General features: G+C 37.5%; 4 protein-coding genes across 25 annotated transcripts in view; 1 reads left to right on the forward strand and 3 right to left on the reverse strand.

Moving 5' to 3' along the window:
* Positions 1-797: 797 nt before the first annotated feature.
* Positions 798-4,309, reverse strand: LOC117642406 (DNA mismatch repair protein Mlh1). Its single transcript, XM_034380591.1, has 13 exons — positions 4,064-4,309; positions 3,915-3,978; positions 3,599-3,798; positions 3,313-3,499; positions 3,110-3,219; positions 2,897-3,030; positions 2,578-2,804; positions 2,256-2,503; positions 2,009-2,182; positions 1,869-1,932; positions 1,588-1,786; positions 1,318-1,511; positions 798-1,236 (listed from the first exon to the last, which is right to left on the reverse strand). The coding sequence occupies exons 1-13, from the start codon at positions 4,174-4,176 to the stop codon at positions 1,087-1,089; spliced, it is 2,064 nt and encodes a 687-aa protein (XP_034236482.1). The 5' UTR covers positions 4,177-4,309; the 3' UTR covers positions 798-1,086.
* Positions 4,310-4,353: 44 nt separating this feature from the next.
* LOC117642419 (telomerase Cajal body protein 1) lies at positions 4,354-6,686 on the forward strand. 2 transcript variants are annotated; one of them, XM_034380639.1, is made up of 9 exons: positions 4,354-4,505; positions 4,586-4,812; positions 4,894-5,103; positions 5,200-5,286; positions 5,391-5,527; positions 5,602-5,700; positions 5,780-6,022; positions 6,095-6,212; positions 6,285-6,686. In XM_034380639.1, exons 1-9 carry the CDS (start codon positions 4,503-4,505, stop codon positions 6,496-6,498), a joined length of 1,338 nt encoding a protein of 445 aa, XP_034236530.1. In that variant the 5' UTR covers positions 4,354-4,502; the 3' UTR covers positions 6,499-6,686. The 2 variants fall into 2 exon arrangements, with proteins under 2 accessions (XP_034236530.1, XP_034236520.1); XM_034380629.1 differs by having other exon boundaries at positions 4,369-4,505; positions 4,583-4,812.
* LOC117642415 (glycosylphosphatidylinositol anchor attachment 1 protein) lies at positions 6,501-9,816 on the reverse strand. 2 transcript variants are annotated; one of them, XM_034380613.1, is made up of 13 exons: positions 9,658-9,816; positions 9,402-9,549; positions 9,088-9,305; positions 8,835-8,994; positions 8,595-8,749; positions 8,357-8,509; positions 8,131-8,261; positions 7,932-8,012; positions 7,729-7,832; positions 7,529-7,641; positions 7,257-7,456; positions 7,024-7,176; positions 6,501-6,942 (listed from the first exon to the last, which is right to left on the reverse strand). In XM_034380613.1, the coding sequence occupies exons 2-13, from the start codon at positions 9,541-9,543 to the stop codon at positions 6,693-6,695; spliced, it is 1,860 nt and encodes a 619-aa protein (XP_034236504.1). In that variant the 5' UTR covers positions 9,544-9,549; positions 9,658-9,816; the 3' UTR covers positions 6,501-6,692. The 2 variants fall into 2 exon arrangements, with proteins under 2 accessions (XP_034236504.1, XP_034236493.1); XM_034380602.1 differs by having other exon boundaries at positions 9,648-9,816.
* Positions 9,817-10,256: 440 nt separating this feature from the next.
* Positions 10,257-24,195, reverse strand: part of LOC117642323 (coiled-coil domain-containing protein AGAP005037) — a 113,880-nt gene continuing 99,941 nt past the window's right edge. For 17 of the 20 annotated variants that reach the window (XM_034380468.1, XM_034380410.1, XM_034380551.1 and 14 more), the window contains 9 exons: positions 23,167-23,229; positions 22,878-22,961; positions 22,647-22,800; positions 22,444-22,566; positions 22,237-22,344; positions 22,060-22,158; positions 21,886-21,969; positions 21,670-21,793; positions 10,257-13,148 (listed from right to left, as the gene is read on the reverse strand). In XM_034380468.1, the coding sequence (XP_034236359.1) occupies positions 12,180-13,148; positions 21,670-21,793; positions 21,886-21,969; positions 22,060-22,158; positions 22,237-22,344; positions 22,444-22,566; positions 22,647-22,800; positions 22,878-22,961; positions 23,167-23,229 (1,808 nt within the window). In that variant the 3' untranslated portion in view covers positions 10,257-12,179. The remainder of the gene's footprint in view (positions 13,149-21,669; positions 21,794-21,885; positions 21,970-22,059; positions 22,159-22,236; positions 22,345-22,443; positions 22,567-22,646; positions 22,801-22,877; positions 22,962-23,166; positions 23,230-24,195) is intronic. The other 3 variants (XM_034380535.1, XM_034380492.1, XM_034380460.1) reach the window with 1 other exon arrangement.

The following is a 24,195-nucleotide window of genomic DNA, read 5'->3' on the forward strand; positions in this document are numbered from 1 at the left end:
TTCTATTTCATGAGTGACACGAGTGGCTCTACATTATTGTACATATTATTTTGTTCTGTGTGTTTTATACTGCAAAAGGTGCGTAGGCACCATATTTATCATCTATTCTAAGTAACTATTTCACAGCTTGTTTTTTTTTCTTTTGGGGGAGGGAGTTCACGATCAGAGTTTGAAGCTTCGGGGCAGACATAGAAAACTCCAAGAAGAACTTTAATAAATGGATCTAGACACAAAAGTTGTTGTAAAACATGGTGTGGTCAAACAACATGAAGACAACACCAAAGTAGTCAGACTGTGGTTGCAGAAGCACTTCTGCTATGAAGATGTTGTTGACTCATATGGTAAATCATGGAATGCAGAAAGACCGATTTGGCTGAACAGCAACGTTCCCACTAGAACTAGAGCTAAAGTTTTAAAACATACTTATGGCCAAATTTATCTAAGTTTTTAAATCAAAACTTTCTCTTGTTTGACGATCTGAAACTACGTACAGTAAAAAACCTCTGTACAACTGAAAAATTTTATGAGAATGTAACTGGATTCTGATTTGCTCTACATAAGTAGTTCATTTCTTTAGGTCCCTAAGAGAAAAGAGGCATTAAAGAAGAAGAGAGGGAGAGAGAGAGAGAAAGAGAAGAAGTATGTTAATAGAATGAAATTCCAAGCTGATGGTTTATTTATAAATAGTAAGCTTCAAGACATAATGTGATATTTCTTTAAACAACCACTATGTAAGAATATTTGTACATTCGGTTATGTATTTGTTTATTTTTACAAATCTGATGTTTAATACTGAATGACGTTCCCATAAACTGATTTTATTTGCCTGAGGTGCAAATCATCTTGCAAGCTGTGTAAAATAAATTATAGTCTAAAACACATGATACAGAGTCTCCTTTGAACAGTTAATTTTTGCCTTTTATGCTCGTAATTCTTATGCAGTTGCATGTTTTGCAAACCAATTAAAACTTTGTTTAAAAAATTAGTCATTAAGAGTTGACACTTGAATGAATGAAGACACAATTATTACTGGCAACCTTTACATGCCCAACTGCACTATTTACATTATAGTTCTATCAGAAAGTGTTAACACCTTTCAAACACTTTATACAAATCAGGTAATTTTGCTATTTGAAGAACAGTAGCATCTTCTGCAAAAATTTTTGGAGGCAAGAAATTTTTCCTCAGGGCTGCATAAATTGCATGTTCTATTACCCACTTCCAGTCTTGCCCTTCCTGTAAACAAACCAATACCATTCAATTGAATCTGTTCAAAATTAAAACTTAAGTTTGAAGAAAAATAAAGCACATGCTTACTTCAGGCTCTGGATGATCAAGAGAATCAGGAGTGAGGCTAGAACAAGCTACTGCATCTGAAGAAATGCGAGCGTAAAACCGTGCTATTTCTCGGCACACACCGTCCAAGCACTCCTTTTCCGTTTCCCAATCCACTTCTGTGGCCAATCTCAGAACAAACATGGGAAGGCCTTCTGCTGGAGGACTGAAATTATCTGAAATGAATGTTAAGGTAATTATTTCCCTTGGGCAGGTTGGCACAAAATCTTAATTCCCCTCCCCCCTTAGTACCTAGTAAAAGTGGAATGGAAGTAAGGTTTCCATCCGAATCGATTCCCATGGAGAAGTAATCCTCAAGCATTTCAGCTTTGCTTGACAGTAAATCCTTTACTGTTTGTGCAAGCTCATCCTTGGAACCATCAGCTTCTGTCCATCCAGCCTCTTCAGAGTCCAAAGCAATTATAGCCAACTCATAGATAGAAAGAACACTCTGGAAAAATAGGAGAAGAAACAGATTAGTTTTGGTAAAGGTGCAGTCTTTTTACAGCACTTCTGTTTTGTTGGGAACTTACAGTGAAGCGCAACAGACCAACATTTCCAAAATCATACAGCATTAATTGGTAGAAGAGTTCTTCACTGGAACAGAAAACATTAAGCCTAAAATACAGAATCTCATCAGCTTAAGGATACAGAACCATGAATGAATGGGTACCATATAGCTGCTGTATCACACAAATAAAGCACAGTCTCATGCTGAATTAAAGCAAGAGAGGGATTGATGCATCCCACAAAAGTAAATTTGCTGAAAATGTCACACAAGGCTTTGTGACCAGATGACTCAATCTGTTTCCTTAGAAGAAGAACACTGGTAAGCTGAATATCTCGTCTGAAAAAAAGAAAAGAAAATAAGAGACAAGTAAGTACAACCAGACCTTACAATTATGAACTTTTCAAGATACCTTTCGTTTTCAGATGAATTTGACACTGACTCGGCTGAATTCTCTTCTGTGATATTTTGGTCAGTACTTGAGGATCCAGGACATGTTTTTTTTACATCACCAGAGCTGGTTTCAATTTTAAAAAACTTATCTAGCTTTTGAGCAGAACTATCAGTCCGCACCAAGTGTTGAGGAAGAACAGAGGGTGCATTTGATGAGGATTGCTCATTCTGTGATGCAGAGGTAGGATTGGAATCGGGAAGACGGGCCTGAAATTTACATCATTGATTAGAATAATGAACAGTGTCTTTTAATGATGACTTCTGATTGAAATTAAGTTTACCTGAGTATAAAAGACTCTAGATGTGTTGCATCCGAGGAGTTTCTCTTCAAGGGCGGCTTTGATACGATCTACTACTTTGTCTTCATGTAAGAAATGAACTTCATGTTTGGTGGGATGAACATTAACATCAACATTTCGAGGATCTAGCTCCAGGCTGAGATAGACCCAAGGATGGCTGTTTTTGGGTAGGTAAACAGAATAAACTTGCTCCAGGGTTTTCTTAAGTGCTGGTTAACAGAATGAAACATAAACACACTATAGTTGTAAAATCAATTAAAGACAAAATACAGTGTTTTGCTCATTTGTTTGAAACTCATACCAGTTGATTCAACAAGACGATGATTTATAAATAGGAGAAAGACCATTTTTTTAGTTGAGTAGTTAACATTTGTGACATACCCTTGAAGTTTGAATTTTAATACTTCATCTTCTGAAGAAACTTCTAAAAGCTCCCTGGAATATAAATAATTAGAAGTAATTAAATCATTGCTGGAAGCAGGCAGTAATTAAGTATAGCACACACTGGACTTACCTAGCAATAGAATTTCCATAAATGGTCCTTACATTGTCAACAACTGTTGAATTAGGTAGAGTGCGGATATCAGACAGAGTTTCACCCTGCTTTTTCAGAGAAAAGCCAACCTGTAATTACAAAGGTGGGGCATGAGAGAAGAGTGGGGGTAACATTTTCTCCTACTTCAAAAAACACAATTTTAGAAAAGTGAAAATACATACTTTGGAGTTGTGAATTGCATAGCGGCTGACAACATCAGCAATTCGAGAATGCTCCTCTCCTGGGCTTTTCAAAGCTTTTCTTCTGGTTGAAACATTGTAGAACAAATCCTCCACAGCAATTTGTGTGCCTTGAGTACCAGCACAGGGCTTAGGGGGTCCTTTCAATTTTCCATCAATATAACTTGCTCTAAAACCAATAAAAATTCACAATTTTAAAACCTAATATTTTATGAGAAAAGGGAATATTAAAATTAGAGCAGAAGTTAGTAAAATTGAATTAATTTACTTGTAAGCGCATTTTTCATTAGCAGTTTTTGTAGTTATAGTGAGATGGGCAACATGACTTATGCTGGACAACGCTTCTCCTCGAAAACCGTATGTTGATATACTACTCAAATCATCAAATTTAGTAAGCTTGCTTGTTGTGAAACGTTCACACACTATTTCTAGATCGTCGCGCCTGATACCGGTACCATTGTCTTGAATCTGTAAGCAATGATAAGGCACACTGAAGATTAAAAGTTTTGGGGAGGGGGAGAGGGCTACTGGCAAATATAAATGTTCTGTCAATGGATTTAGAGATCATCTCTGTGACTTCGAACCTGCAAAAGTTTCAAGCCTCCGTTTTTCACTGTCACTTGTATATTGGAAGATTTGGCATCCAAGCTGTAAGAAAATAAAATAAGCAAGTAGAAATTGCAATTGTATAAGGCTGTTAACTCAGATTAAAATTAATAACATCTAAACCAACCTGTTTTCTATCATCTCCTTCAAGGCATTGGCTGGTCGCTGAATAACCTCTCCAGCAGCGATTCGATTTATAACAACTTCATCTAATTTCCGAATGACAGGAACAGAGTCCATCACGACTATATGCTTCTGACTTCTAGTTAGCAAATCACTTTTCTGTCAGATACAGAAAAACAAATAACAGACCACACACGGCTTTGTTTATAATCCGAAATCGGGCGGGAGGTTTGACTGAAATAATTCTCATATCTAGTTCTAGTGTAGTATGAGAAATATCCTAATCGGAAACGTTAGTGAAAAAGTGTAAACAAACAGATTTTGATAGGGGAGGAGGAGCGGCAAAGAAATGTTTTGAAGTTGAGTTTTGTTGGTTTGTGACCTACTTTGCTTGTTCAATCAAAGATAAGTACTGGGGCTGCCTCTGCAAATCACTGTCAAAAATGGTTTGTTCAAAACTACATCTGAAATCATGTATGGTAACTTATGTTGAGAGGTTACTCGCTATGATTCTATTTTCCAGCAGGTCGAAAATGATGACATTATGAATGATCCTGAAAAACTTGAGTCTGTCTCAGAAAACATGGTTACTACAGTAGAATCTGACCATAGTACGCCTGAGAATCAAACATTTGAGACTCAATCAAATGTGGAAGTAAATTACATGTTCCATGAAGGGAGTAATCCATGTCTCACTCATTTTGAGACCTCACAATTTAAGACAAGTGATTGTTACACTAAGGGGTGCAAATGGTCTGTTAATCTTCTTAACTACAATTTTGTGCTTTATGTAAATGTATTGCACTCAGTCCTCACCTGCTTGATCACTTATAGGGCGCCAGATGGACTTTGCTTTCTGACGAATAGCAATGACAATATTTTAAGAGTTTGGGATTTACCAGAAAACCTGAATAGTGTTTCTGAGTGGCAGTCGAACAGCAGTGTTTCACCCATAAAACCCTCATTATGTATGAGAGAGGGTGGCCTTATCTATGACTTTTGTTGGTATCCACTAATGAATTCATGGAACCCTGTAACATGTTGGTAAGCTCAAAATCTTAATTTATATTGATTTTTATCATTTTTATATAAGTTGAGGTTTATTAGTTGTTTTAATGGTTCTTTGTCACTTTATAAAAGTCTTGCAAGTGCCAGTAAAGACAGTCCTGTCCACTTGTGGGATGCCTTTACTGGGCAACTGAGAGCTACATACCGAGCCTACAACCAGTGGGTATTCCTTTATCTATGTGAAACAAGTTTACTCTTTTGCTAACTGAATGCACTGCTGTTTTTGTAATGTCTTGTTTTTTTTTTTTTTTTTTTTGCTAAAGGGTTGATGAGGTGGAAGCTGCTCGCAGCATAGCATTTGATCCTTGTGGAGAACGACTATATTGTGGATTCAAAAACTGTGTTCGTGTTTTTGATGTTGGTATACCTGGTAGATCGTACAGTAATCGTAATTTGAAAAGTATGCATCTCTTGTACCTTTTGCTCTTTTGTCTTAAAAAGAAAATATGGCTACTTGCAGTTTATTTTTTTCAGGTGCGTCTGGAGAAACTCAGAATGGTATTGTTTCAAGCATTGCAGTGTGTCCTGCTGTTCCATCCCTTTTTGCTGTGGGGACTTACACTCGATCAGTCGGTTTGTTCCCTCTAGTTTCCTCCTGCCTCTTGTTGCTTTTGGTATTTCACAGTGTTCATTTCCTATTTTTTTCTCACAGGTCTCTATACAGAAAATACAGGCAAAGCTTTATGTATTTTACAAGGTCATGAGGGTGGAATCACCCACATGAAATTCTCTGATGATGGTATGCGCCTTTATAGTGGAGGCAGAAAGGATTCTGAAATTGTGTGCTGGGATCTTAGAGAACCTGGCAAAGTTTTGTTTTCTGTTCCTCGCAAAGTGCCCACTCATCAACGAATATATTTTGATCTCACTCCAAATGGGAAATACCTTTTATCAGGTAGGTTAACTCCATTGTATTTTACACTATTAGTATTATTGTTATTAGTTTAAGAATATTTATTGTGACTAGGGTGCTTCGATGGCAAGGTTTTTATCTGGGATACCTCTGAAGCCATTGATGAGGAAGGAAATTTGAAAAGCACTCTAAAAGTCTTCCAAGCACATAGTGATTGCGCAAATGGTCTAAGGTATGGAATTTCAATATTTTTGATAACAAAATGCAGTCATTTTCTGTATTCTGAATTGCCGCCTTTTTCTAGCATTCATCATCAAAAGCCCTTAATAGTAACGTGCTCAGGGCAACGACATTATCAAAAAAACATTGAAAATGATTCTGAGGATGAGGTAGACAAACAACCTGGGGAAAATGTTGCCTCTGCCCGTTTTATTGAAAACAGTGTAAAATTATGGTGGGTAGGAGGTGAAAGGACTTCAGATGAATCAGAGAAGATTGATGAAGAAACAAATTGTTAAGGTCTGAACATGACAATTTACTCAAGATATGAGCAAGAGACTTGCATAATAATTTACAACCAGTTTTAAGTATCATATAGGCTTTGCTGTGATAATTTATACAATGAACTTTTTAACAACAACAAATCACTACAAGAAACACCTTAAATTCTTATGGCTTTCATCAAAATAAACTAAAAGTGAATTTATTTTCTTTACAATGTCTTTAATACAACAACCCAGAGAACAAACCACGTTGGGAAAAGAAACGTGGCACCAACACTTAACATCCAATTTCCATATACTGCATAGTCAACATAACTAAATGTAAGAGCTTCTTTAAATGCATGCACTGCTTTTGAAAGAATTACATCATCTGGAAAATATATTGATGTATATGTGAAGATCATAATAGCCACCAAAAGCAATGGCTGGAGTAACAACCAACAGACTATTCTTAAAATCCTGAAACAAAGACATAAGTAAATTAGTTACAAGTTAAAGAGAAAAAGTTTTACATCTATGTGATAGAGCGCAAATGATTACCTCAGTCTTCCACCGTTTGCAAAAAGAGCAAAGGGAACGTACACAATAGAACACAATATAGCCAATGGAAAATTATGCAAAGACACTGCCAAAAGGACAGTTGCTAATTCGATGAGGCCTATCACATACAATAATAATAAACTGTCTTGACGCCTGAAAACAATTAACAAGTATATAGCAGTTTTGAGGTAAACACAAAGGTATGGTATATTTTACTGACATGAAGTACTTACATCGACATCAGACTAGGAAGACAAATTGTTACGGCTGTAAATGACAGCAAACCAATGACTACTGCAAAAGAAGAGTCTGCCCCTACATTTAGGTAAAGTGCCGACCATACTGGAACTCTGAGCAACAAAACTCCTAAAGCATGTGCTGCCAGTACTGTAAGCCCAACAGAAGCAAAACTGTTGCTAATTTCTTGAGCCCGCTAGAAGAATAAAAAGGAAAGATATAAATGCACATTCAGCAAAGAGTATACCTATTATTTTCACGTTCTTACCAGTAGCTTGGCTTTGTCCGACTGCAGAGAAGGCAACTGTAGACTTCGCCAAACTGCCAGTGCTCGCAACAGAAGAGTACTCGCCATGAGGCCTACAGCTGGTATGTAGATTCCTTATGGTTGGAAAAAATAGGTGACAGTGTATTACAAATTGAAGATTCTTATATTTTTTTCTTTGGTAATTTCAGGCTTTAATTTACCGATGGAAATATAACGGTCGGTGGCAGAAAGAAGATAAAAGAAGTAGGACTGGTGAAACCGCTCAAGGAGGTTGTTTAAGCTGCGAAGTATTCCCTCTAGTACCCTTTTGAGATCAAGATAAATAAATGTATTTATCACCCCAAAACAAATACATATTTCAAAAATAAGATGATACAAGATATTATTGACTTTGCTTTCATACCTGCCTACTTGATAGAAAGTAGCTGGACTCCCACGGTCAACTTTTCTGTATCCTGTCAGTGTGACAGCCTCAATTCCAAATCTAAGATAACAAAACCACAGTCAAACAGGGCAAATTAATTACTAAACAATCTATTTGAGCCACACAGAGGAAGACAAACGATTAAAATTAGGCAGCGGAAGGAGAAAATGAGATTTACCTGTGAAACAAACCATGGTTACCATTCGGAACACCTGAAGCTTGGGCAAACACCATCTCTAACATAGTTTGGAGGGAATAAGCCCATGATTTGTATGGGTCAACCTTATATTGCCCATCTCCATAATTAGCCTGTAGAAATTTCAAAGGAAATGTAGCAACATTTGTACCTAAGTATGCAACAGTGTCCGTTTTTTTTTTTTTTTTTTTAAAGCCAAACATCATACCCTATTGTGGAATGTATGATGTACGCCTTCTTTGTTGCAGAGCATGTGAACTAAGTTCACTAGATCCAAGTTGGGTAGTTGACCATTCAACCCCTCAATTTTGACATCTATGTGACTAATACGATCAGATAAAAGTTCTAAGTTTACAGCCGCCTGAAATAAAGTCAAACCTGAGTTCAATTGTGAATTATAAAGAGAAATACAAACATTGAGTAAATCCAGAAACAAGTATTTGCACCTGTATTGCACCTCCTCTACTAAGTAAATCCCCTGAGTTTAGTACAGCATGGCTACCAGAGGATGTCTGATGATAAGCTTCAAGCCAGGCCTGAGCTCCAAGCTGTTCATGGTCTGTAATGAGGAAAATAAGATCCTTGGCCCAGTACTTTTGTCCTGTAAAAATTTTATTCATTATTATCTCTGCAAAATGTTGCTCATTTTTTACACAGTAATACTCAGTATGTTAGAAAGAACTTACGACGACAAAATTTGGCAATTGCCAGCATGAGTGCAACACCAGCAGCTGTGGAAGGATGCACACTCTTAGAGCCACGGAAAGGAACTGATAGCACAATTGCTTCAGTGCTAGAGCCACGAGGGGCCCGAAGAATTCCATACACATTTTGACCCTCAAATGCCTTTATAAATTAAAGAATTACAAATTATAAAGCATAAATAAATAATAATAGGGGTTATTAGAAATCAAATGGAGAAGGAAACAGAGATATTACCAAATCACTTGCTAGGGGGTAGTTTAATGTAAAGTTATGAGTATATGTATCAAGGCCTATTTGACGAAACTGTGCCAGTAACCATGGGTAGGGCATTTTCGTTGGATTAGCAGATATTTCATCTTGAAGGGATGCCAATAGTGTCTTCGCAAAGGAATCCTCAACAAACCCGCCCTTCACTAACCCCGGCAAGAGTGAGTTTTCAGAAAAATATGATGCTGCAAAGAAGGAGGACAGATAAGTATTGTGATGGTATTCCAGCAGGTGTTGAGCCTCAACTGCCACCAACAATGAATAAGAGCTGAGATAAGTACCTGAGCTGACGTTATCAGATGGTAATGCAAAGAACCAGACAAGCCCCAAAAGGTACATTAGCATCTCAAGTTTTCTATGATGCTTGACCATAAGATACGTTGGGCGCCTGCATCCCTCCGGAGGATCCAACAAAACCGGCATGGTACCCTAGTGATCAGAAACCTCAGTCAACATAAGACAAGAGTGCCATAACCTAAGAATATCAACAAACTTACTCTCGTAAACACACCAGACAGCATACTCACAGGACTTTACCTTCAATGTTACGACGATATTTTGATTTTCGAAGTCTTGTTGATGGTTGACTAGGTTTTTAATCGTTCTAAATCTATGTAATTTCAATGACAGAAGACGAAAACAAACAAACTAGCAGACGCGGCCCGGCCTCACCGCGCCCCGTAGAACAACGGGAGAGGGGAGGGGTGGGGGTGCAGGGGCGGGGGAATAATATCCAACAAACTAGGTCAAAATTTATAGTGCGGCCGCTCATGAATGGGAGAAAAAAACTTCTCGTGCTGTCGCTTTTGATGAAGCGTGACAGATACGGCATAAAATACCAACAATTGACAAAGTATCAGCGTCAACTTAAAAAAAATAGATAGCCTTCACTCGTCTCTGCTCCTCTCACTAGTTGGTTACAGTCAAGGGAAGGATCTGCCGCGCAATTCAAATGGTCCACAAGGAGAGAAGGGATTCTACTCACAACTAAAAGACGTTTTGAGTGACTGGATGGAACGCATGCCCCCTTATCTCCCCCTCTCTCTCTCTTTTTAAATTCAGTGTGACGAGTGAGAGCTTTGATGTGTAATTGCGAATGCAGTTGAATTATGTCAGGCTCAAATAACCACAACTCGTTTTCATTCCATTCTAAGAAATTTCATAGTTTATTATCTTTTTAATTATTTCATACAATGCAACTATAGACTTATACAATAGCCCGTTTTATACAGTTAATTTGTTCAAATATTTTTACAAAGTGATGACATAGTAAATATTAGATTACATATACACACAGTGTTCCAGATTCAAACACATGAAAATCATAACCAAAGGAGTCCTTCTCACAGTCATTAAAAATTCACAATAGTTTAGGCCATATTGACCAACCAAATAAAAGGAAGGGGAGGGGAATACCCTTCGTAAGAGGAAATGTTGTATAGTACATTTAGTTGACACAAACAGATGGTAGTAAAAAAAGTGCAATGAGGTTCTGCAGGTCTGACTAAAAAGACAAGTTTGTATGCAATAAACAGAATTTACAATGAATCCATAATCATACAGTTGTATGTTATTTAACATGAAAAGTACTAGTGAGATGAATATATTACAATGCCTTTCTTTAACACTAATGGCACATTAATAAATCAAGGAAAATTTGAGTTTTTACATAAAATATTGACACTGTACTCTTCAAGAGCTGTCGTAGAACACCAAATCGTAGCTTAATATCACTTCAAAGAGGTTTTGGCGCCCATCCTTCTCATTCAACATAGGTGATACAGATCTTCTTTTACAGGGTGACACAGCCCACAAGGATTGAAATGTAAGTGTAGTTCTGTGCTATTACCATAGCACAGAAAATATGAGTACTGAGATAATATGTCACAATTCAGAAGGAGGGGATAAAAACATTCCCTGTCCTCAATGCCAATGACAAAAAAAAAACAACCAAATACCATTAGGAACAGAAACGAATAAATAAGAGAGTTAAGGGAAGAGGGTTTCACACACATTGTAACTAAATGCAAAATCCTTATGTTAAAACATGACACAAGAATACACTAACACAATTGGAAAAGTGAATATCAAGTGCATGAAGCTGAAACTACTGAGCTTGTATGAAACAATACCACAGCAGGTCTACAAGTCTAACTTTTTTAAAATTATATTTGTGTTGAACTCTGCCTTGAAGTCACGAAAAAGATTTTAAGTAACTTTCATCCTCCTGCTTTCATAGTAAATGTTATGGATATTCTAGATAGACATAGCAAAAAACTGGGATTGAGCAAATTTTTACATTTTGATAAATTTAAAATGCTCTTTATGGCACTCCATATAATGAGTCCAAATGTGAGAAACTCAAAAGCTTTGTGACCAATACTTCTAAAGTTGTGATTTTATTGGCTGAGTCTTATTTACATTAATGAAGTAAAAATAAATAACAGACCAAGAAATCATACAAAGAGAGAAAATAGACAGGAGAAATACTTTGGCAACAGTGATAATGACTGAGGTTGAATTAATAAGACAAATAGTTATTTTACAGCTTAGACATAAACACGTTCAAATGAAAATAACCCACATACACCTTTTGAGCATTTATGCTCATTATATTAACAATAATGACTTTCACTTCTTTGGTCTGTAAAAATTTACAAACTGCTTCATTGTGTCATAAATTTACAAGAATAGTGAAGCATGGGAAGGGCATTGGCACATTTAACAAAGTTGTTTGGTTCACCCTACTTTTCAAACACCTGATAAGTGACTTCTAAGAGAGAATGTGACCCCTGACCACCAGGCTTCATTAATCCTGCGACCTGACAGTGTAAAGTGAGCTTCCAGTTAAAACAGAGCACAGCTTCATATCATGGAATTGAGACCTTAATAAAATCTATCACAAACCATTCATTGAAAAGAAAAGCTTTGTTTCTCTAACCTGTCATAGCTCAGGCAATGCTTATGGAGGCAGAATGTAGACAATGAAATCACCATTCCACAAAGGACCGTAAACAGAAATGTCGGACTATTGGCATAAATTGCTCAACCTAAAGTTGTCAAAGTATATCAGTTTCATAGATTTTACTAGTTGTGGTTTGAGCGGTGGTGAATGGAGTAGATGCTGCAGCAGATGCTAAATGCGTTAACGAACCAGACATTGGTGCAGCTGCAGAAAGACCTTGCATGCCCATTTTAGCTAGGAGGTTACTCTCACTCCCTGTTTTTTTCAGCAAAAGATCAGGTGTGGGGACAGTGGCTGTTCCACGCTGAAGCTGCTGCAATCGAGCATACTGTTCCTGAAGTGCACGCTGTTTCCGCAGAAGCTCTTGGTGCCTCTGCTCTAATGCTTCCTGCCTTTCTTTTTTTGCCACAGCTCCTTCTTGTGAATTAACACTTTCACAGCTGGAGCTATTAGAGGCCGCTGTGATGGTAGGACTGGCAGTGGATGGCTCTTCAGGAGCAAGGGGATTTCGAAGAGGGTCGGCACCAGGTATACTGCACGACCTTCCACTGGCTCTACCTGCCTGTGCTCTACGAAGAGTGCCCTGTGTGCCCATTTGTGGCTGGCTTGGTGGATTTTGAGTGCGGGGTGGTAAGGATGGGCTGGTTGGTGATGCCAAAGGGGACCTAGAGCTGGTTCTTGGTGGTGGCGGTGGTGGCACTCTCTTTGCAAGAAGATCAGCATTGCGTTCAGGGACAGGTGGTTTAGAATCAGAAACTTGGAGCCGTGCTATGTTTGGTGGTGAGTTGCCTCCCCCATCAGAGCTGCTGGGATACGAATGAAGGCGGCGTAGTGAAGAGGTTGGATTGCTTGCAGGAGGGTTTGTAGCCTCAATGCTACCTTTCCGACGTCCTATTTCAGCCATAGTTGGAGGATGTGTTTGGTTCGAAGCTGGTGGTTTTGCAAAAGTTTGGAGCTCATCTAACAAGGCGTCGAGTGCGTTCTCCGGACGCTTCCCAGAGCTGGACTCTCCGCCCGAGTCGCTGGCCGCGGCGAGATTCCGCGCTGAACCGTAGATGCAGGCCTACACATAGAAAGCAGACTGTTACTTACACTGCAATAAAGATATTAAAATTTATAATTCATCAAAGTTTTCACAAGTTAGTGGATCAGGTACAATTTATTTTAATATTTTTTAACATTCTGTAGGACAAAATTAATTACTCCAAAAATGCCTTGAAGTTTACTACAGTAACAGAGTGGGATAAATAAACGTGTTCGGCAAAATTCTAAATTGTGAAAACTTTATTAAAAAATGAGAATTTAGCTTTATCATTATTGTAGACATCTTATTGGAAAGCCACAAGAATAAGAACTACCAGTCAAACATCTACAGTACTATCGAACTATCATCTTCCATATTTTGATTAAGAAACATCAAACATTAAATAGCAAGTCCCAATCAATGTTGTTGGATGCAGAAGTGAATGAAAGCATGAACACAAAGCTACTTTGAAAATTGTGATAACAAATACAAAAAAAGTTGATGCAAAAGCAAAATTGTTAAAAAAAAGGAGAGGAAAAAACAAAAGCTAGTTCAAACAAAAGGACTGAATCCACCTTGTCTATGTTACCTTTTTGACGGTAAAAGAATTGTCACACTGAGAGATACCCCAGCTTGGTGACTTGTGAAATTCTGGTGCAAATTTGAAGATTAACCGTTGGCTGGACAATATTCAGGAGTTTCTAATCTATGCATGATCATTAATTTAATTTTATTCAGTTTGTATTTGTAGCTATTTCCAAAATGTAAATCTCGATTTGATCATTTATCTCAGTGGTGAGCTAATCAAAGGATGTAAAGGATTGTAAACTATTGCACTACCTTGTCATTTCCCGTTGACAGCCAATTTTAGAAAACCTCTGGCCTCCTTCGCGAGGCCAAACCAAACTACATGGCCATTTCTGGAGGTGATCGGGTGGGAACCTTTGCATTGACACACAGTAAAATCAAGGACATAAGACACCAAGAGAAAAAGTAATAAGTTGGTCCAAGGCCCCATTTCCCCAAATTTCTTTCTGTTAAACAATGTTTTGAAACTTCCAAAGTAAGGAGGAGGATGTGCAACAAACTTGAAGACTGCCAAGAACTGCCAAGATTACTGTTTAAGTTGCACAAATACAGATGACTTTCAATGCTATGTCAAGTCTTCAACCTCCTGTTTGAACCCTCAGCTATCAATCAAGGAAAGAAGGGGTATTGGGGACCCTCCAACCAGCAATAACAACAATAATAATAATAACAACAACAAAAAACATAAAACAGTATTATACAGTGCATCATGCAGGCTATAAGTGTAGGGTGCAGTGAATGGTAACAAAATGACCACAAGGGAGCCATGCTGAAAATCTGAAAAAAAAAAACCTTGTTATTTTTTATTATAGTACTGAAGCAAGCGTATGTAATGCTAAAGTAGAGTAAAGACAAGGCAAGTTCCTGAAATTGACTCAAAGGCCAGCCCAAAAACGAATTGAATTATCAAAAAAGTCTAAGAGGCCAAAAGCTATGTATTATAATTGCCAAAAATTGTTCTGAAATTTGAAAAATTTGAATTAAAGGATAATATTCTCAAACTTTACATGCTGGTCATAGAAGAAACAAAACAAGAAAGTTATAAAAAGGAAAGTTTCAAACATCTGCGGCTACCATAACTCTAACTTATGCCCCTATATTTGAAGCATTTCCTCATGAGGTATTATTAGTTCAAACTATGTATTGTTAGGAGCACTCAACAAGCCGAAGCCTAATGGCTACATATCGCAATTATACTATGTAATGAATGCAATATAGCTAACTGTATGCATTTTGTTGACACATGTTCAGAAGGAATTATCACAAATCGATAGCAATAACTGCCATGCTGTCTCTATTTGAAAGCTAATGGAGTTCACATTCTAGACATGACAAACAGAGATCACTGCAGGCACATATTCAAGATCAAAGTTCATTTTACTCAAACCAACCAGTAACGAATGATTCAAAACAAAGGAAAGAGAATAAAGGCAAATAAAATACTGGAGCTTCCATCCTTAGAGTAAGGTGTTTTCCCAAAGAAAGCCAAACAATTTAGCTGCTATATAAGTAACTACTGTCAAAAGACAATCTACTTTCAACCTTTAAAATTTCCAATACAAATTTATCAAATATTATATATACAACGTAAAAGCAAATTTATTTGAATATAAGACCTCTTGAATGATAATATGTAAACCACACATACCACACACAAAACTGATACCTTTGATTCCCTTTACAAGCAAACCAGAAATATCTATGGATTGTTTCAAGGCAGAAAATTTTGATAAAGTTTCCCTAGCATCCTTTTTACATAACAGTTTGAATGAAGTAGTAGATTTCACCTTTCCACAACCAAAGACAGCCAAAGAACCATCAACGAGTTTTGTACTTGCTGCTTGGGTCGCTTCAATGTCCCTTACGTTTTTAATGTCAGTAACAGAAATATCATGATATGCGAAACCAGACAGTGAGATGAGGAGGGTGGATAGAAAGAGACATAGAGGAAAGGTTGAGATTTGTTTCCAATTTGTTAACAAGTGAGGATACTTGGAATAATACATATCCAAAGATGAATGATGAAAGATTAATTTCCTGAGCCATACCTTACACTAAGGATGAAGATAAGGGACATGAACATGTTATGAAACAAACAAAACAAATCAGAGATTTAGAAGACAAAGCAAGGTGGTAAGCAAAGAAAACATGAAGGCATGCAAGTTCCTCCAAAAACCGCCCAAATGGTACTCAACAATTAAGAAACTATGAATAAAACGACATTTGTCAAGAATCTCTTTCCTAAGATTTTGAAATGACTGAGTGGCTGTGGCATATCAAGCAAATATATAATTAATTAACCTTCTGCACATCAGCACTTGACCCATCAAGTTTATGTTACCAGTCAAATTTAAAACTTGTTGACCTTCACAGGTTATCAGGCGATGGTTGAAAAAACAAGCTTAAAGAAAAGAACAAGAAAGGAAAGAAAGTGTACTGAAGGAGTAGTGGGGCACAAAATTATGCTCATCATTCAAGTAATGAAACCAATCATGAAATTTAGGAAAGAAAAATGAAAGTAATAAAAGCATATTGTCTTAAAGGGGAAAAAGTATCCCAATGAACACATATCTGAATTGAATGGGAAAACTAAAGGCAAGCATCACAAAATTTATGAAAAAGTAAAGTTTTATGAAAGAAGTAACCAAAACAAAAATATAGCTTTTTAGAGATGCAGCAGAACGAACTGTTGTTGGAAGGGTTTACTCGTTTAATGTAATGGCCTCCTTGAAGTGAGAACTCCACTTCCACCCATACTGTTGGTGGAGCAATGGGACACAAAAAGACAGATATGCATCAGTGCAAGATGCGTTACCGGAGCCACCTTTAATCACTTGAGTAGTTAAAGTGTACTTTCTGATATGGAACCAAGAATATCTATGGTTGATTTGAGCAGTGAAAAACAAACAAAAAGAACTCTTCAAGTGATGAAGATGGCCATAAATATCATGCAACATTTTCTAATTTTCACAAATATTGATGTATTAGTATAGTAGACACTTTCAAGTTGTTTGCATCTGGATAGCCAAACACACCTCAAGAGAACTTGTATTTGCCACAATAATAATGCAGTGCATGTCACAAGTGAAAACAAAACTATTTTTTTGACAACAACAATAAAATGGGGCATTGAAACAGAAATAAGAAAATGCCAAATCCTTCGTAGGCAGAGTATACACTTCACTTCAATAATGGTTTTCCTGTTTCAGTAGAAAAACTAACTATACTTGGTACAAGGATTATTTCAGCCACCAATGAAATTCAGCATCATACTACAAAGAGAGGTATCAGACAACGAAAGTGAATAAAGCTTATCACTTGTTCTGTTTCAAATTGTTTTGGATTTAACTTCAGAGTAGCCTCAGTCTCGAGTTTCATAATTAACAGCTGATTTCTGTATGCCCTCTCAAACTGTTGCAGCACAACGATAATAGCCCTTTCTTTCATAAGGCATAACCTTGGTGCTTAATTAGGTGCAGTGAAAACCCCACAATAAAACACACATAACACCATGACGAATAAAAAGAAAATAAAAACTTAAAAATAAATAAATGTTCTTCATTAAAAAAATTTCCCCACCAAAACAATTTTTGTTCTGAATGAAACTTTAAAAAGATCACATCTCAAAATTTCTTAGAATTTCTTCTTCCTAAAATAAGTTCAGCAAAACTGACCTGTTTTTGGATCAAATCTATTGGTGAGAGTATTGTGGTCTACTGCAATACCGGTTACAAATTTAATATTAGCACTAGGTGCAATAGAAGTCTTAATTCATAACACTATTTTGTTTTTGTTTCCTCTTTTTAAATTTCAAAACAGAGAAACAAAAAGGAACTTGCATTAGTCAGTATTTGTGCTAACGTGCCCATTAGTGTAGGGACAATGAGGAGCAGTTTTGTTGTAGCATTCAAGGAAACTAGAGATGTTTAAGTTGCCAATTCTGTATATGATACACAGACTGATATAGAAAGGAAAAGAGTGGGACCATAAAGGCACTAGGTTGAACATAAAATGATGCAGGATAGGTTAACCCATAGATATTTTGTAACAACTTTTGAAGAAAATTCTTGATGTGCAATGTGCAATGTGGGTATGCAAAATCATGATTTTCTTCAAAAATTGTAATACTGTGTGCAGTATGTGAAGCACACATTATAAACAGAGGAGAGGAATGAAAATTAAAAGGCTCAGAGTCAAAACAGAAACATCAAATTTGCTTTCTTTCTGCTGTTGTAAACCAGCTATTATCAGAAAGATTTTAGTATGTAACTCTGTATTTTTCAAACATGGTTACGTATTGATTTCTCCAACATGGAATGATTGTAACCACAGAAAGCAAGGAACCAATATTTCTGATATCAGAACAGATGAGAAGGGCTCAACTTGCATCCTAGATATCCGAAGAATAAGAGTGATCAATGATTCTGTTCTGACTGATAGGAGAAAATCAAACAGCAAATGAATACAGGCAAGCTAACATGAGTGGAGGGAGTTAAATATACTTAGCATATACTTGTACGAATTTTGCGTTAGCAATAAAAATAATGTACAAGCAAATCCCATGAAAGAACAATTGGTACATAACCATTCTCGCATTTTGAATCATTATGTTGCATTAATATTTTTAAAGAGAAGAATTGTGAGTGAGTTGCTGCCCATTTTTATGGAAGATAATTAAAGTGTACCATATTTCGTGACCAATGCATTGAGTTCAACCAGAACAACAAGAAACTAGTCTGGGAATCCATGACTCCACAAGAAACAAGCTTGGATGATTTACTTTCATGGAATGCAAATTAGGAACAGTTCTCAAATGCAACTGTAATAAATTATAGTAACACTGTCAACTTGTAGAAACAGTTAGCAACTTGGGAACACAGACTGAGGAGGCCAATTGTCCTTCCAAACAGGATTCATTCCAAATGGACATTGATTGCAAAAGATTTAATAGGGTAATTATGTTGAGCATCAGAAGCAAAGCTACTACTCTAAGAATGACTACAAGGAAATGTACCATACGAGAAAATTACATCAAATTTGGTATAATTTGACATTTAAAAGAGCAAAACACAGGCATTTGAAGGTTAATCAGGAAGAATTTTGCCTATTAGATATTGAGCACTTTTAAGAGGAGCATCTCAAGAAATAGTTATCATACTTCTTTACATTTAACAATTCTTCCTCTTGTGCTTAAGCACAGTTTAAATAAAATATGCAAAACCTTCTGAATTGATCTGCAATATTTTAGGAATTTTGAATACAACCAGTTCATGTCCAATAGAAAAATTATCAACAAAAAAAAGTATTCAGGCTTCAGGATTATTAGGACATGTGCATCCATACAGAAACAAGAAGAAAAGACAGTTATTCAAGACAACAGCCACATCTTAGTGACCAGGAGAGGAGCAGGAAGAAGATAAGGTCCAATATGTACATGAAACGAAGTACACTATTTCAATTTCACTGTGACTCTACTTGGTGACTCCTTCAGGGCACCAGCCCCTCCGTCTGTTCCTTTCTTTCAGTCTGATGTTGTGATGCAGTAATGCAGCAGAGCTAGTGCTCTCAATGCCACTCACAAGGTCAGTGTACAGAATCAAAAAGAAAAAAAGAACAAAAACTCAAACAAAGCACGATAGAATGTATGGCGTGTAAATAAGTTAGAGACCTGCTCCTCCTCGTTTAAAGGAGAGAAAAGAGTGAGTAAATTTGAGTCTCCTCTTTCAGGTTGAAAGACTAACTTCTCTGTAGACCAGTGCACATTTTCCTACCTGGCATCTAATAAATCTGACAAGTGCTATTAAAAATATGTTTGAGATTTGCAAGCCAAATAAATTAATTAAAAGTGATAAAATTTGCTCCTTTGATGTCATGTGTCTGTCCTTTTTAAAAAAACTGAATGAAAGGGGTTTAAACTACAATATTATTTGAAAATGAAGGTTTGGACAAAGTATTACATTCCCTTTAAACTTTTTGAGCAGTATTGTGAGGATGTTAACACTAGAACCGCTGACTTTTTTGTATACCTAGAACCGCGGAAGGGGTCATTTTGACCCCCCATTTTTTCTGCCCGTATTTTTTTAATTTTGCTCATGTTATGGGCCCTTAACGATGTAAAATGATGTATCTGAGATCAACAATGATATTTTGAGTTATATAGGGCCTTAAAAGGCCAAAGGTAGGCAACCCGCATGGCACGAATAACCTGTTTTGCTCCTTTTCTACCATTTTTGGCCCGTCCCTTGTATTTTTTTTTTGTTAAAAAAATGACGGAGGGACGGAGTATGATCCATGCTGTGCGTCCGTCCGTTCGTTCGTCCGTCTGAGGACTTCCCGTGGTCCGATCTTGACCAAATTTGATATGCAGCCTACTTGGGTGACCCTTCAGAACCGCCCGCTGGCAGCAAATCCGATTCGAGCCCCGGGGGCGCTGCTGCAGGTGCATCATGGTCTACCTTAGGTCGAGGAGGATTTTGGCAACGGATGCAGCTAGAAGAGCATGAAGGGAAATTTTTTGAATCGGGGTGACGAGACAAAACCAACGGTGCCAGTTTCAAGCGGATCGGAGAGGTTTGAACCCGGGTTCAAATCCCAGTGGGGTACATTAAGAACATTCCTTTTATTCTAGTTTTTGCATTGTTGTTGATGTGTATGAGGGTGCTGATCTAATTTATGCTGATCTAAAAACATCTATTTTGACCCCAGACTCAGGTTCAAGTCCCGTCCGGATTAAAAATAGGCGAAATTAGTACATTCCTCAATGTACGGGACGGGCCAAAGTTGCCGATGTATATCGCAACTTTTCCTGTTATTCAGTGTAGGGATGGGTACTAAGTGACGTAGATTTTTTACCAGATGATACCTTTACACTTGAAACGTATCTGAAACTATTGGACACATAAAGGTGACACCGTGCTTTTACTGCTGAGTCCAGAAACCATGCGGTATCCTAACAATAATACAATAATATTAGGGTGGTGGCTGCCGGGCGGGATCGTGAGTGTCGCATGGCAGGCAGTCTGCTCGAAACATCGACAATACCTCGCGGGTACAGCGCGAGCGGCACCCGGGCCCAAAAATCCCCTGCCCCGGGTACAGCGCGCACAGAACAGCAACAATGTCTCACGGCTCGGCCGGTGCAAGCCACAGCTCGGTTCGCACCGACATTGGCCAGCTCGCTTAGGTCCATGTATATTATTGGGCTATCTATTTATTTCATACACAGTTATAAAAAAGCCCGAACGACTACCTCGAAGAAAACCAAACGAGTATCATCTGCTTTCATTAACGTTCGTTGAATGAGATTTTTTTATTCTACAGATACCTTACGCGGAACACACGCATCTTGCATACATTTAGGCGTTTGCTCGGCGGGTCGCCTATGCCGTTGGCCAAGTTAGGTCTCCCAGGGCAGTCCATAGCACTCCCAAATGATTCACCACTAAAATTGACGCTTGTGACGCTTTTTTATTGCCAAAATTCGAACTTCCTGAGTGCAAACAATACAGGGGTCAAAATGACCCCTGCCGCGGTTCTAGGTATATTGTTGTCCTACGCCCACAAAAATGGTCCGACAGAGCCGAAATTTCACTCAAATGTTCTTTTCTGGTATTTATAAAAAGTAAAAAAGCCCCAAATCCGAGAAGAAAAAAATAAGTCAGAAAAATTTATGACGAAAATTAAAAGGGGTCAAATTGACCCCCTCCGCGGTTCTAGTGTTAAGTTGCACCCACTTAGTTGGGCCCTAATCCAATAAATGCACTGACAGAACTGTTTACAACATGGGCCATAACTCAGCACCAATAAGATGTTTACCCTATAATGTGCTGAGCGTGTTACAGTCAGTGTCATTACAAGCAAAAAAAAAAAGAAAAAAAAAGTACTATGAGGAGCACCAAATCAACAGGAAACCACAGCAAACAGGGAACTAAATAGCTAGCATTGGTAATAGCTAAAAACATGTCATACATACCTTGCTAGATGCTGAATTAGGAGTGGGGGGGAGTGGTTCATCATCCAGAGTAGGGGAAAGACGAGCATCTGCACCTACTGCACCTGGAGGTCCTGGCAAACGCTGCTCTTGAACTGAAGCCAAACTGCAGGCGAAATGATGATAACATTTATACTATGTAACAAATTTTACAAGATTCTCTAGTAAAAGAAATTGAAATAGCTGAAAGAAACGCACCGTTTTAAAGTCACCAAAGTTCCTGTAAGTTTTTTACACCGACGCAAGGCGCTTTCGAGTCTTTCAGGTTCTTCTTTTAAGAACCTAACGAGGGGAAAAATTCAGTAGAAAATTAATGGGATATTTAGTTTAAAACAGACCTACATCAATACATTCAAAAATAAAAGTCCTTACTTTTCTTCTCGCATGACTTTATCCATTTCTGAGGACAGGAGGCTCTTCATTTCGTCTTGTAAGCCAGGGAAGCGAACTTTTAAGTCTGCAACTGTTTTACTAAGAGGAAAAAAAAGTGAATTATGAATGAGCTTTTTTTCTTCACTGTATAACTTTTGGAAGATCAATGAGCCTCACCTGGATTTGCTCAGAATCAAAGCCATATTCTCAACATCTGACATGTTAACTCTGGTCTTCCTGTTGATAACATTGCCACGCAATTCCTCAACTGTACTTTCAAGCTCCCTGAAAGAAGATGACATGTTGTCATAGAAACCTTTTACCTTCCAGATTTTGTGTCGTCAAGCTGGTTTATAAGATGCCATAATCAAGGCAAGTACTTACGTGAGATCTTTTTCTAGGCGAATCATTTCTTGTTTGTAGAGTTCTTCTTCCCTACTTAATCGCAATTTTTCAGCATCTCCTATAGCTGCCCAGGATCCTTCCGAACCAGTAATGAGCATGGCCCTGAAATATTTAATAAGATAAAAGAGACGAACTGGCATAAGTTGAGAAACTTAATCGGTCCTCTGCCATCTTAAACAAACCTTATTTTGATGAATGTGTCACGAATAGTTTCTCTTACAGAATGAGCTTGGGCTTGAGACATTCTTCTTAAGTTACGTACTTCTTGTCTCAAATCTTTCGCTTTCTTTTGGAGGCCACGTAGCTGGTTGTACATTTCTGGAGTCAGCTGCAAATCTGAAAATAAATATGCAGGAAAAATAAGTAAATGCAGAAGTAAGCTCATCAAAAAACTCATTATTTTTATCACTTGCCTCTGTATATATTGCGCCCTTCATACTGTCCAGGAGACAAGGACATAGGCTTTGGTGGAGGAGCTGGTTTGTGACGATCACGTTCTATCAAAAACAACAAGAATTGTATCCACTTCATTGACATGAACAGATTACACGCATCGTCCATCCTACTTTTAGATGATCAGAACACAATGCAGCTTTGGAAACATTGCCCCATACTATAAATCTACCTTCCAGAACTTGAATCTCTCAATGGGGTAGTGTGAAAGGTTATTAAAACAAATCTAAATCCAGTTGTTTCTTTTACCTTGTGATGAAGTTCTAGGGAGTGTAGATGACTTAATTGCTGGTTTAGTGGGTTTAGTGTCCGCTAGCATGCAAAGAAACAGAAAGTACAAGTCAGGAAAGTAACAGTTTTACAAGGATAAAACTGTGTGCCACATCCAATAATGTTATAGACAACACTCGACTCATGCTCCATTTGCACAGATCAATCTTTAATACAGTGATAATCAAGGGTTGAAATATCCACCAAATACAATTTGAAAAGGAAATAGATGAAGGGCAGGGCAGACCAGCAAAAAAGAAGTGAATGACTTGATAGTTTCTTTTCATGTTTCTGAGGCAAAATATAAAGGCAGCGGCTTGATTCCTCTGATCTGTATCAAGGAAGTTGAAGTTGCAGCTTGAGACTTAAACTTAGACTCAGACTCAACACATTTCAACATTAATCTTTACATTGCCTATTTGGTTTTACAAAAACAAAAAAAAATAAATTCCTGGGAATATCATAATACAGGTCAGACCCCTGTTTCACACTTGTCTTTGCATGAATGTTCGGGAGGGAAGTTGTTGCTGATTGCTCACATGCTAAACATGCATATGAATAAATTAACATCCTATAAAAGTAATGGGAAAAAGTTTGAAGAAGCAGCTAAAAAATGCAGATCTTTATAAAACAGCACATGCTGCTGAGAGAAAAGTAACATTTTTGTGATGAGGAAGTAGATGGTGAGACAACCATAATTACTTGTAGAAGAGACACCGCCTGCCTTACTTGTTATTCTACACACAATTTTGTGAACATTGAATTGGGCAATCTTTTTTCTGATTCATGAAAGATTAACGGTTGAGAAGAGTTTCCAGAAATAATAAGAAATCTCCAGAGCAAAAATAGTAACAGTGACATCAAGACCAAATACAATTGAATACTTTGAAAGAGGAAACCAACAAAAAATTAATGTCAGGAAAAACATCTAGAAAACAGGGCTGTGATTTTTTAACACCAAAATGGTATGGAAGAACCAAAAAATCACCTTATAAGCCCATCATGTCT

This window comes from Thrips palmi, unplaced genomic scaffold (genome assembly GCF_012932325.1).
Source record: "Thrips palmi isolate BJ-2018 unplaced genomic scaffold, TpBJ-2018v1 HiC_scaffold_1, whole genome shotgun sequence".
NCBI classification, from domain to species: domain Eukaryota; kingdom Metazoa; phylum Arthropoda; class Insecta; order Thysanoptera; family Thripidae; genus Thrips; species Thrips palmi.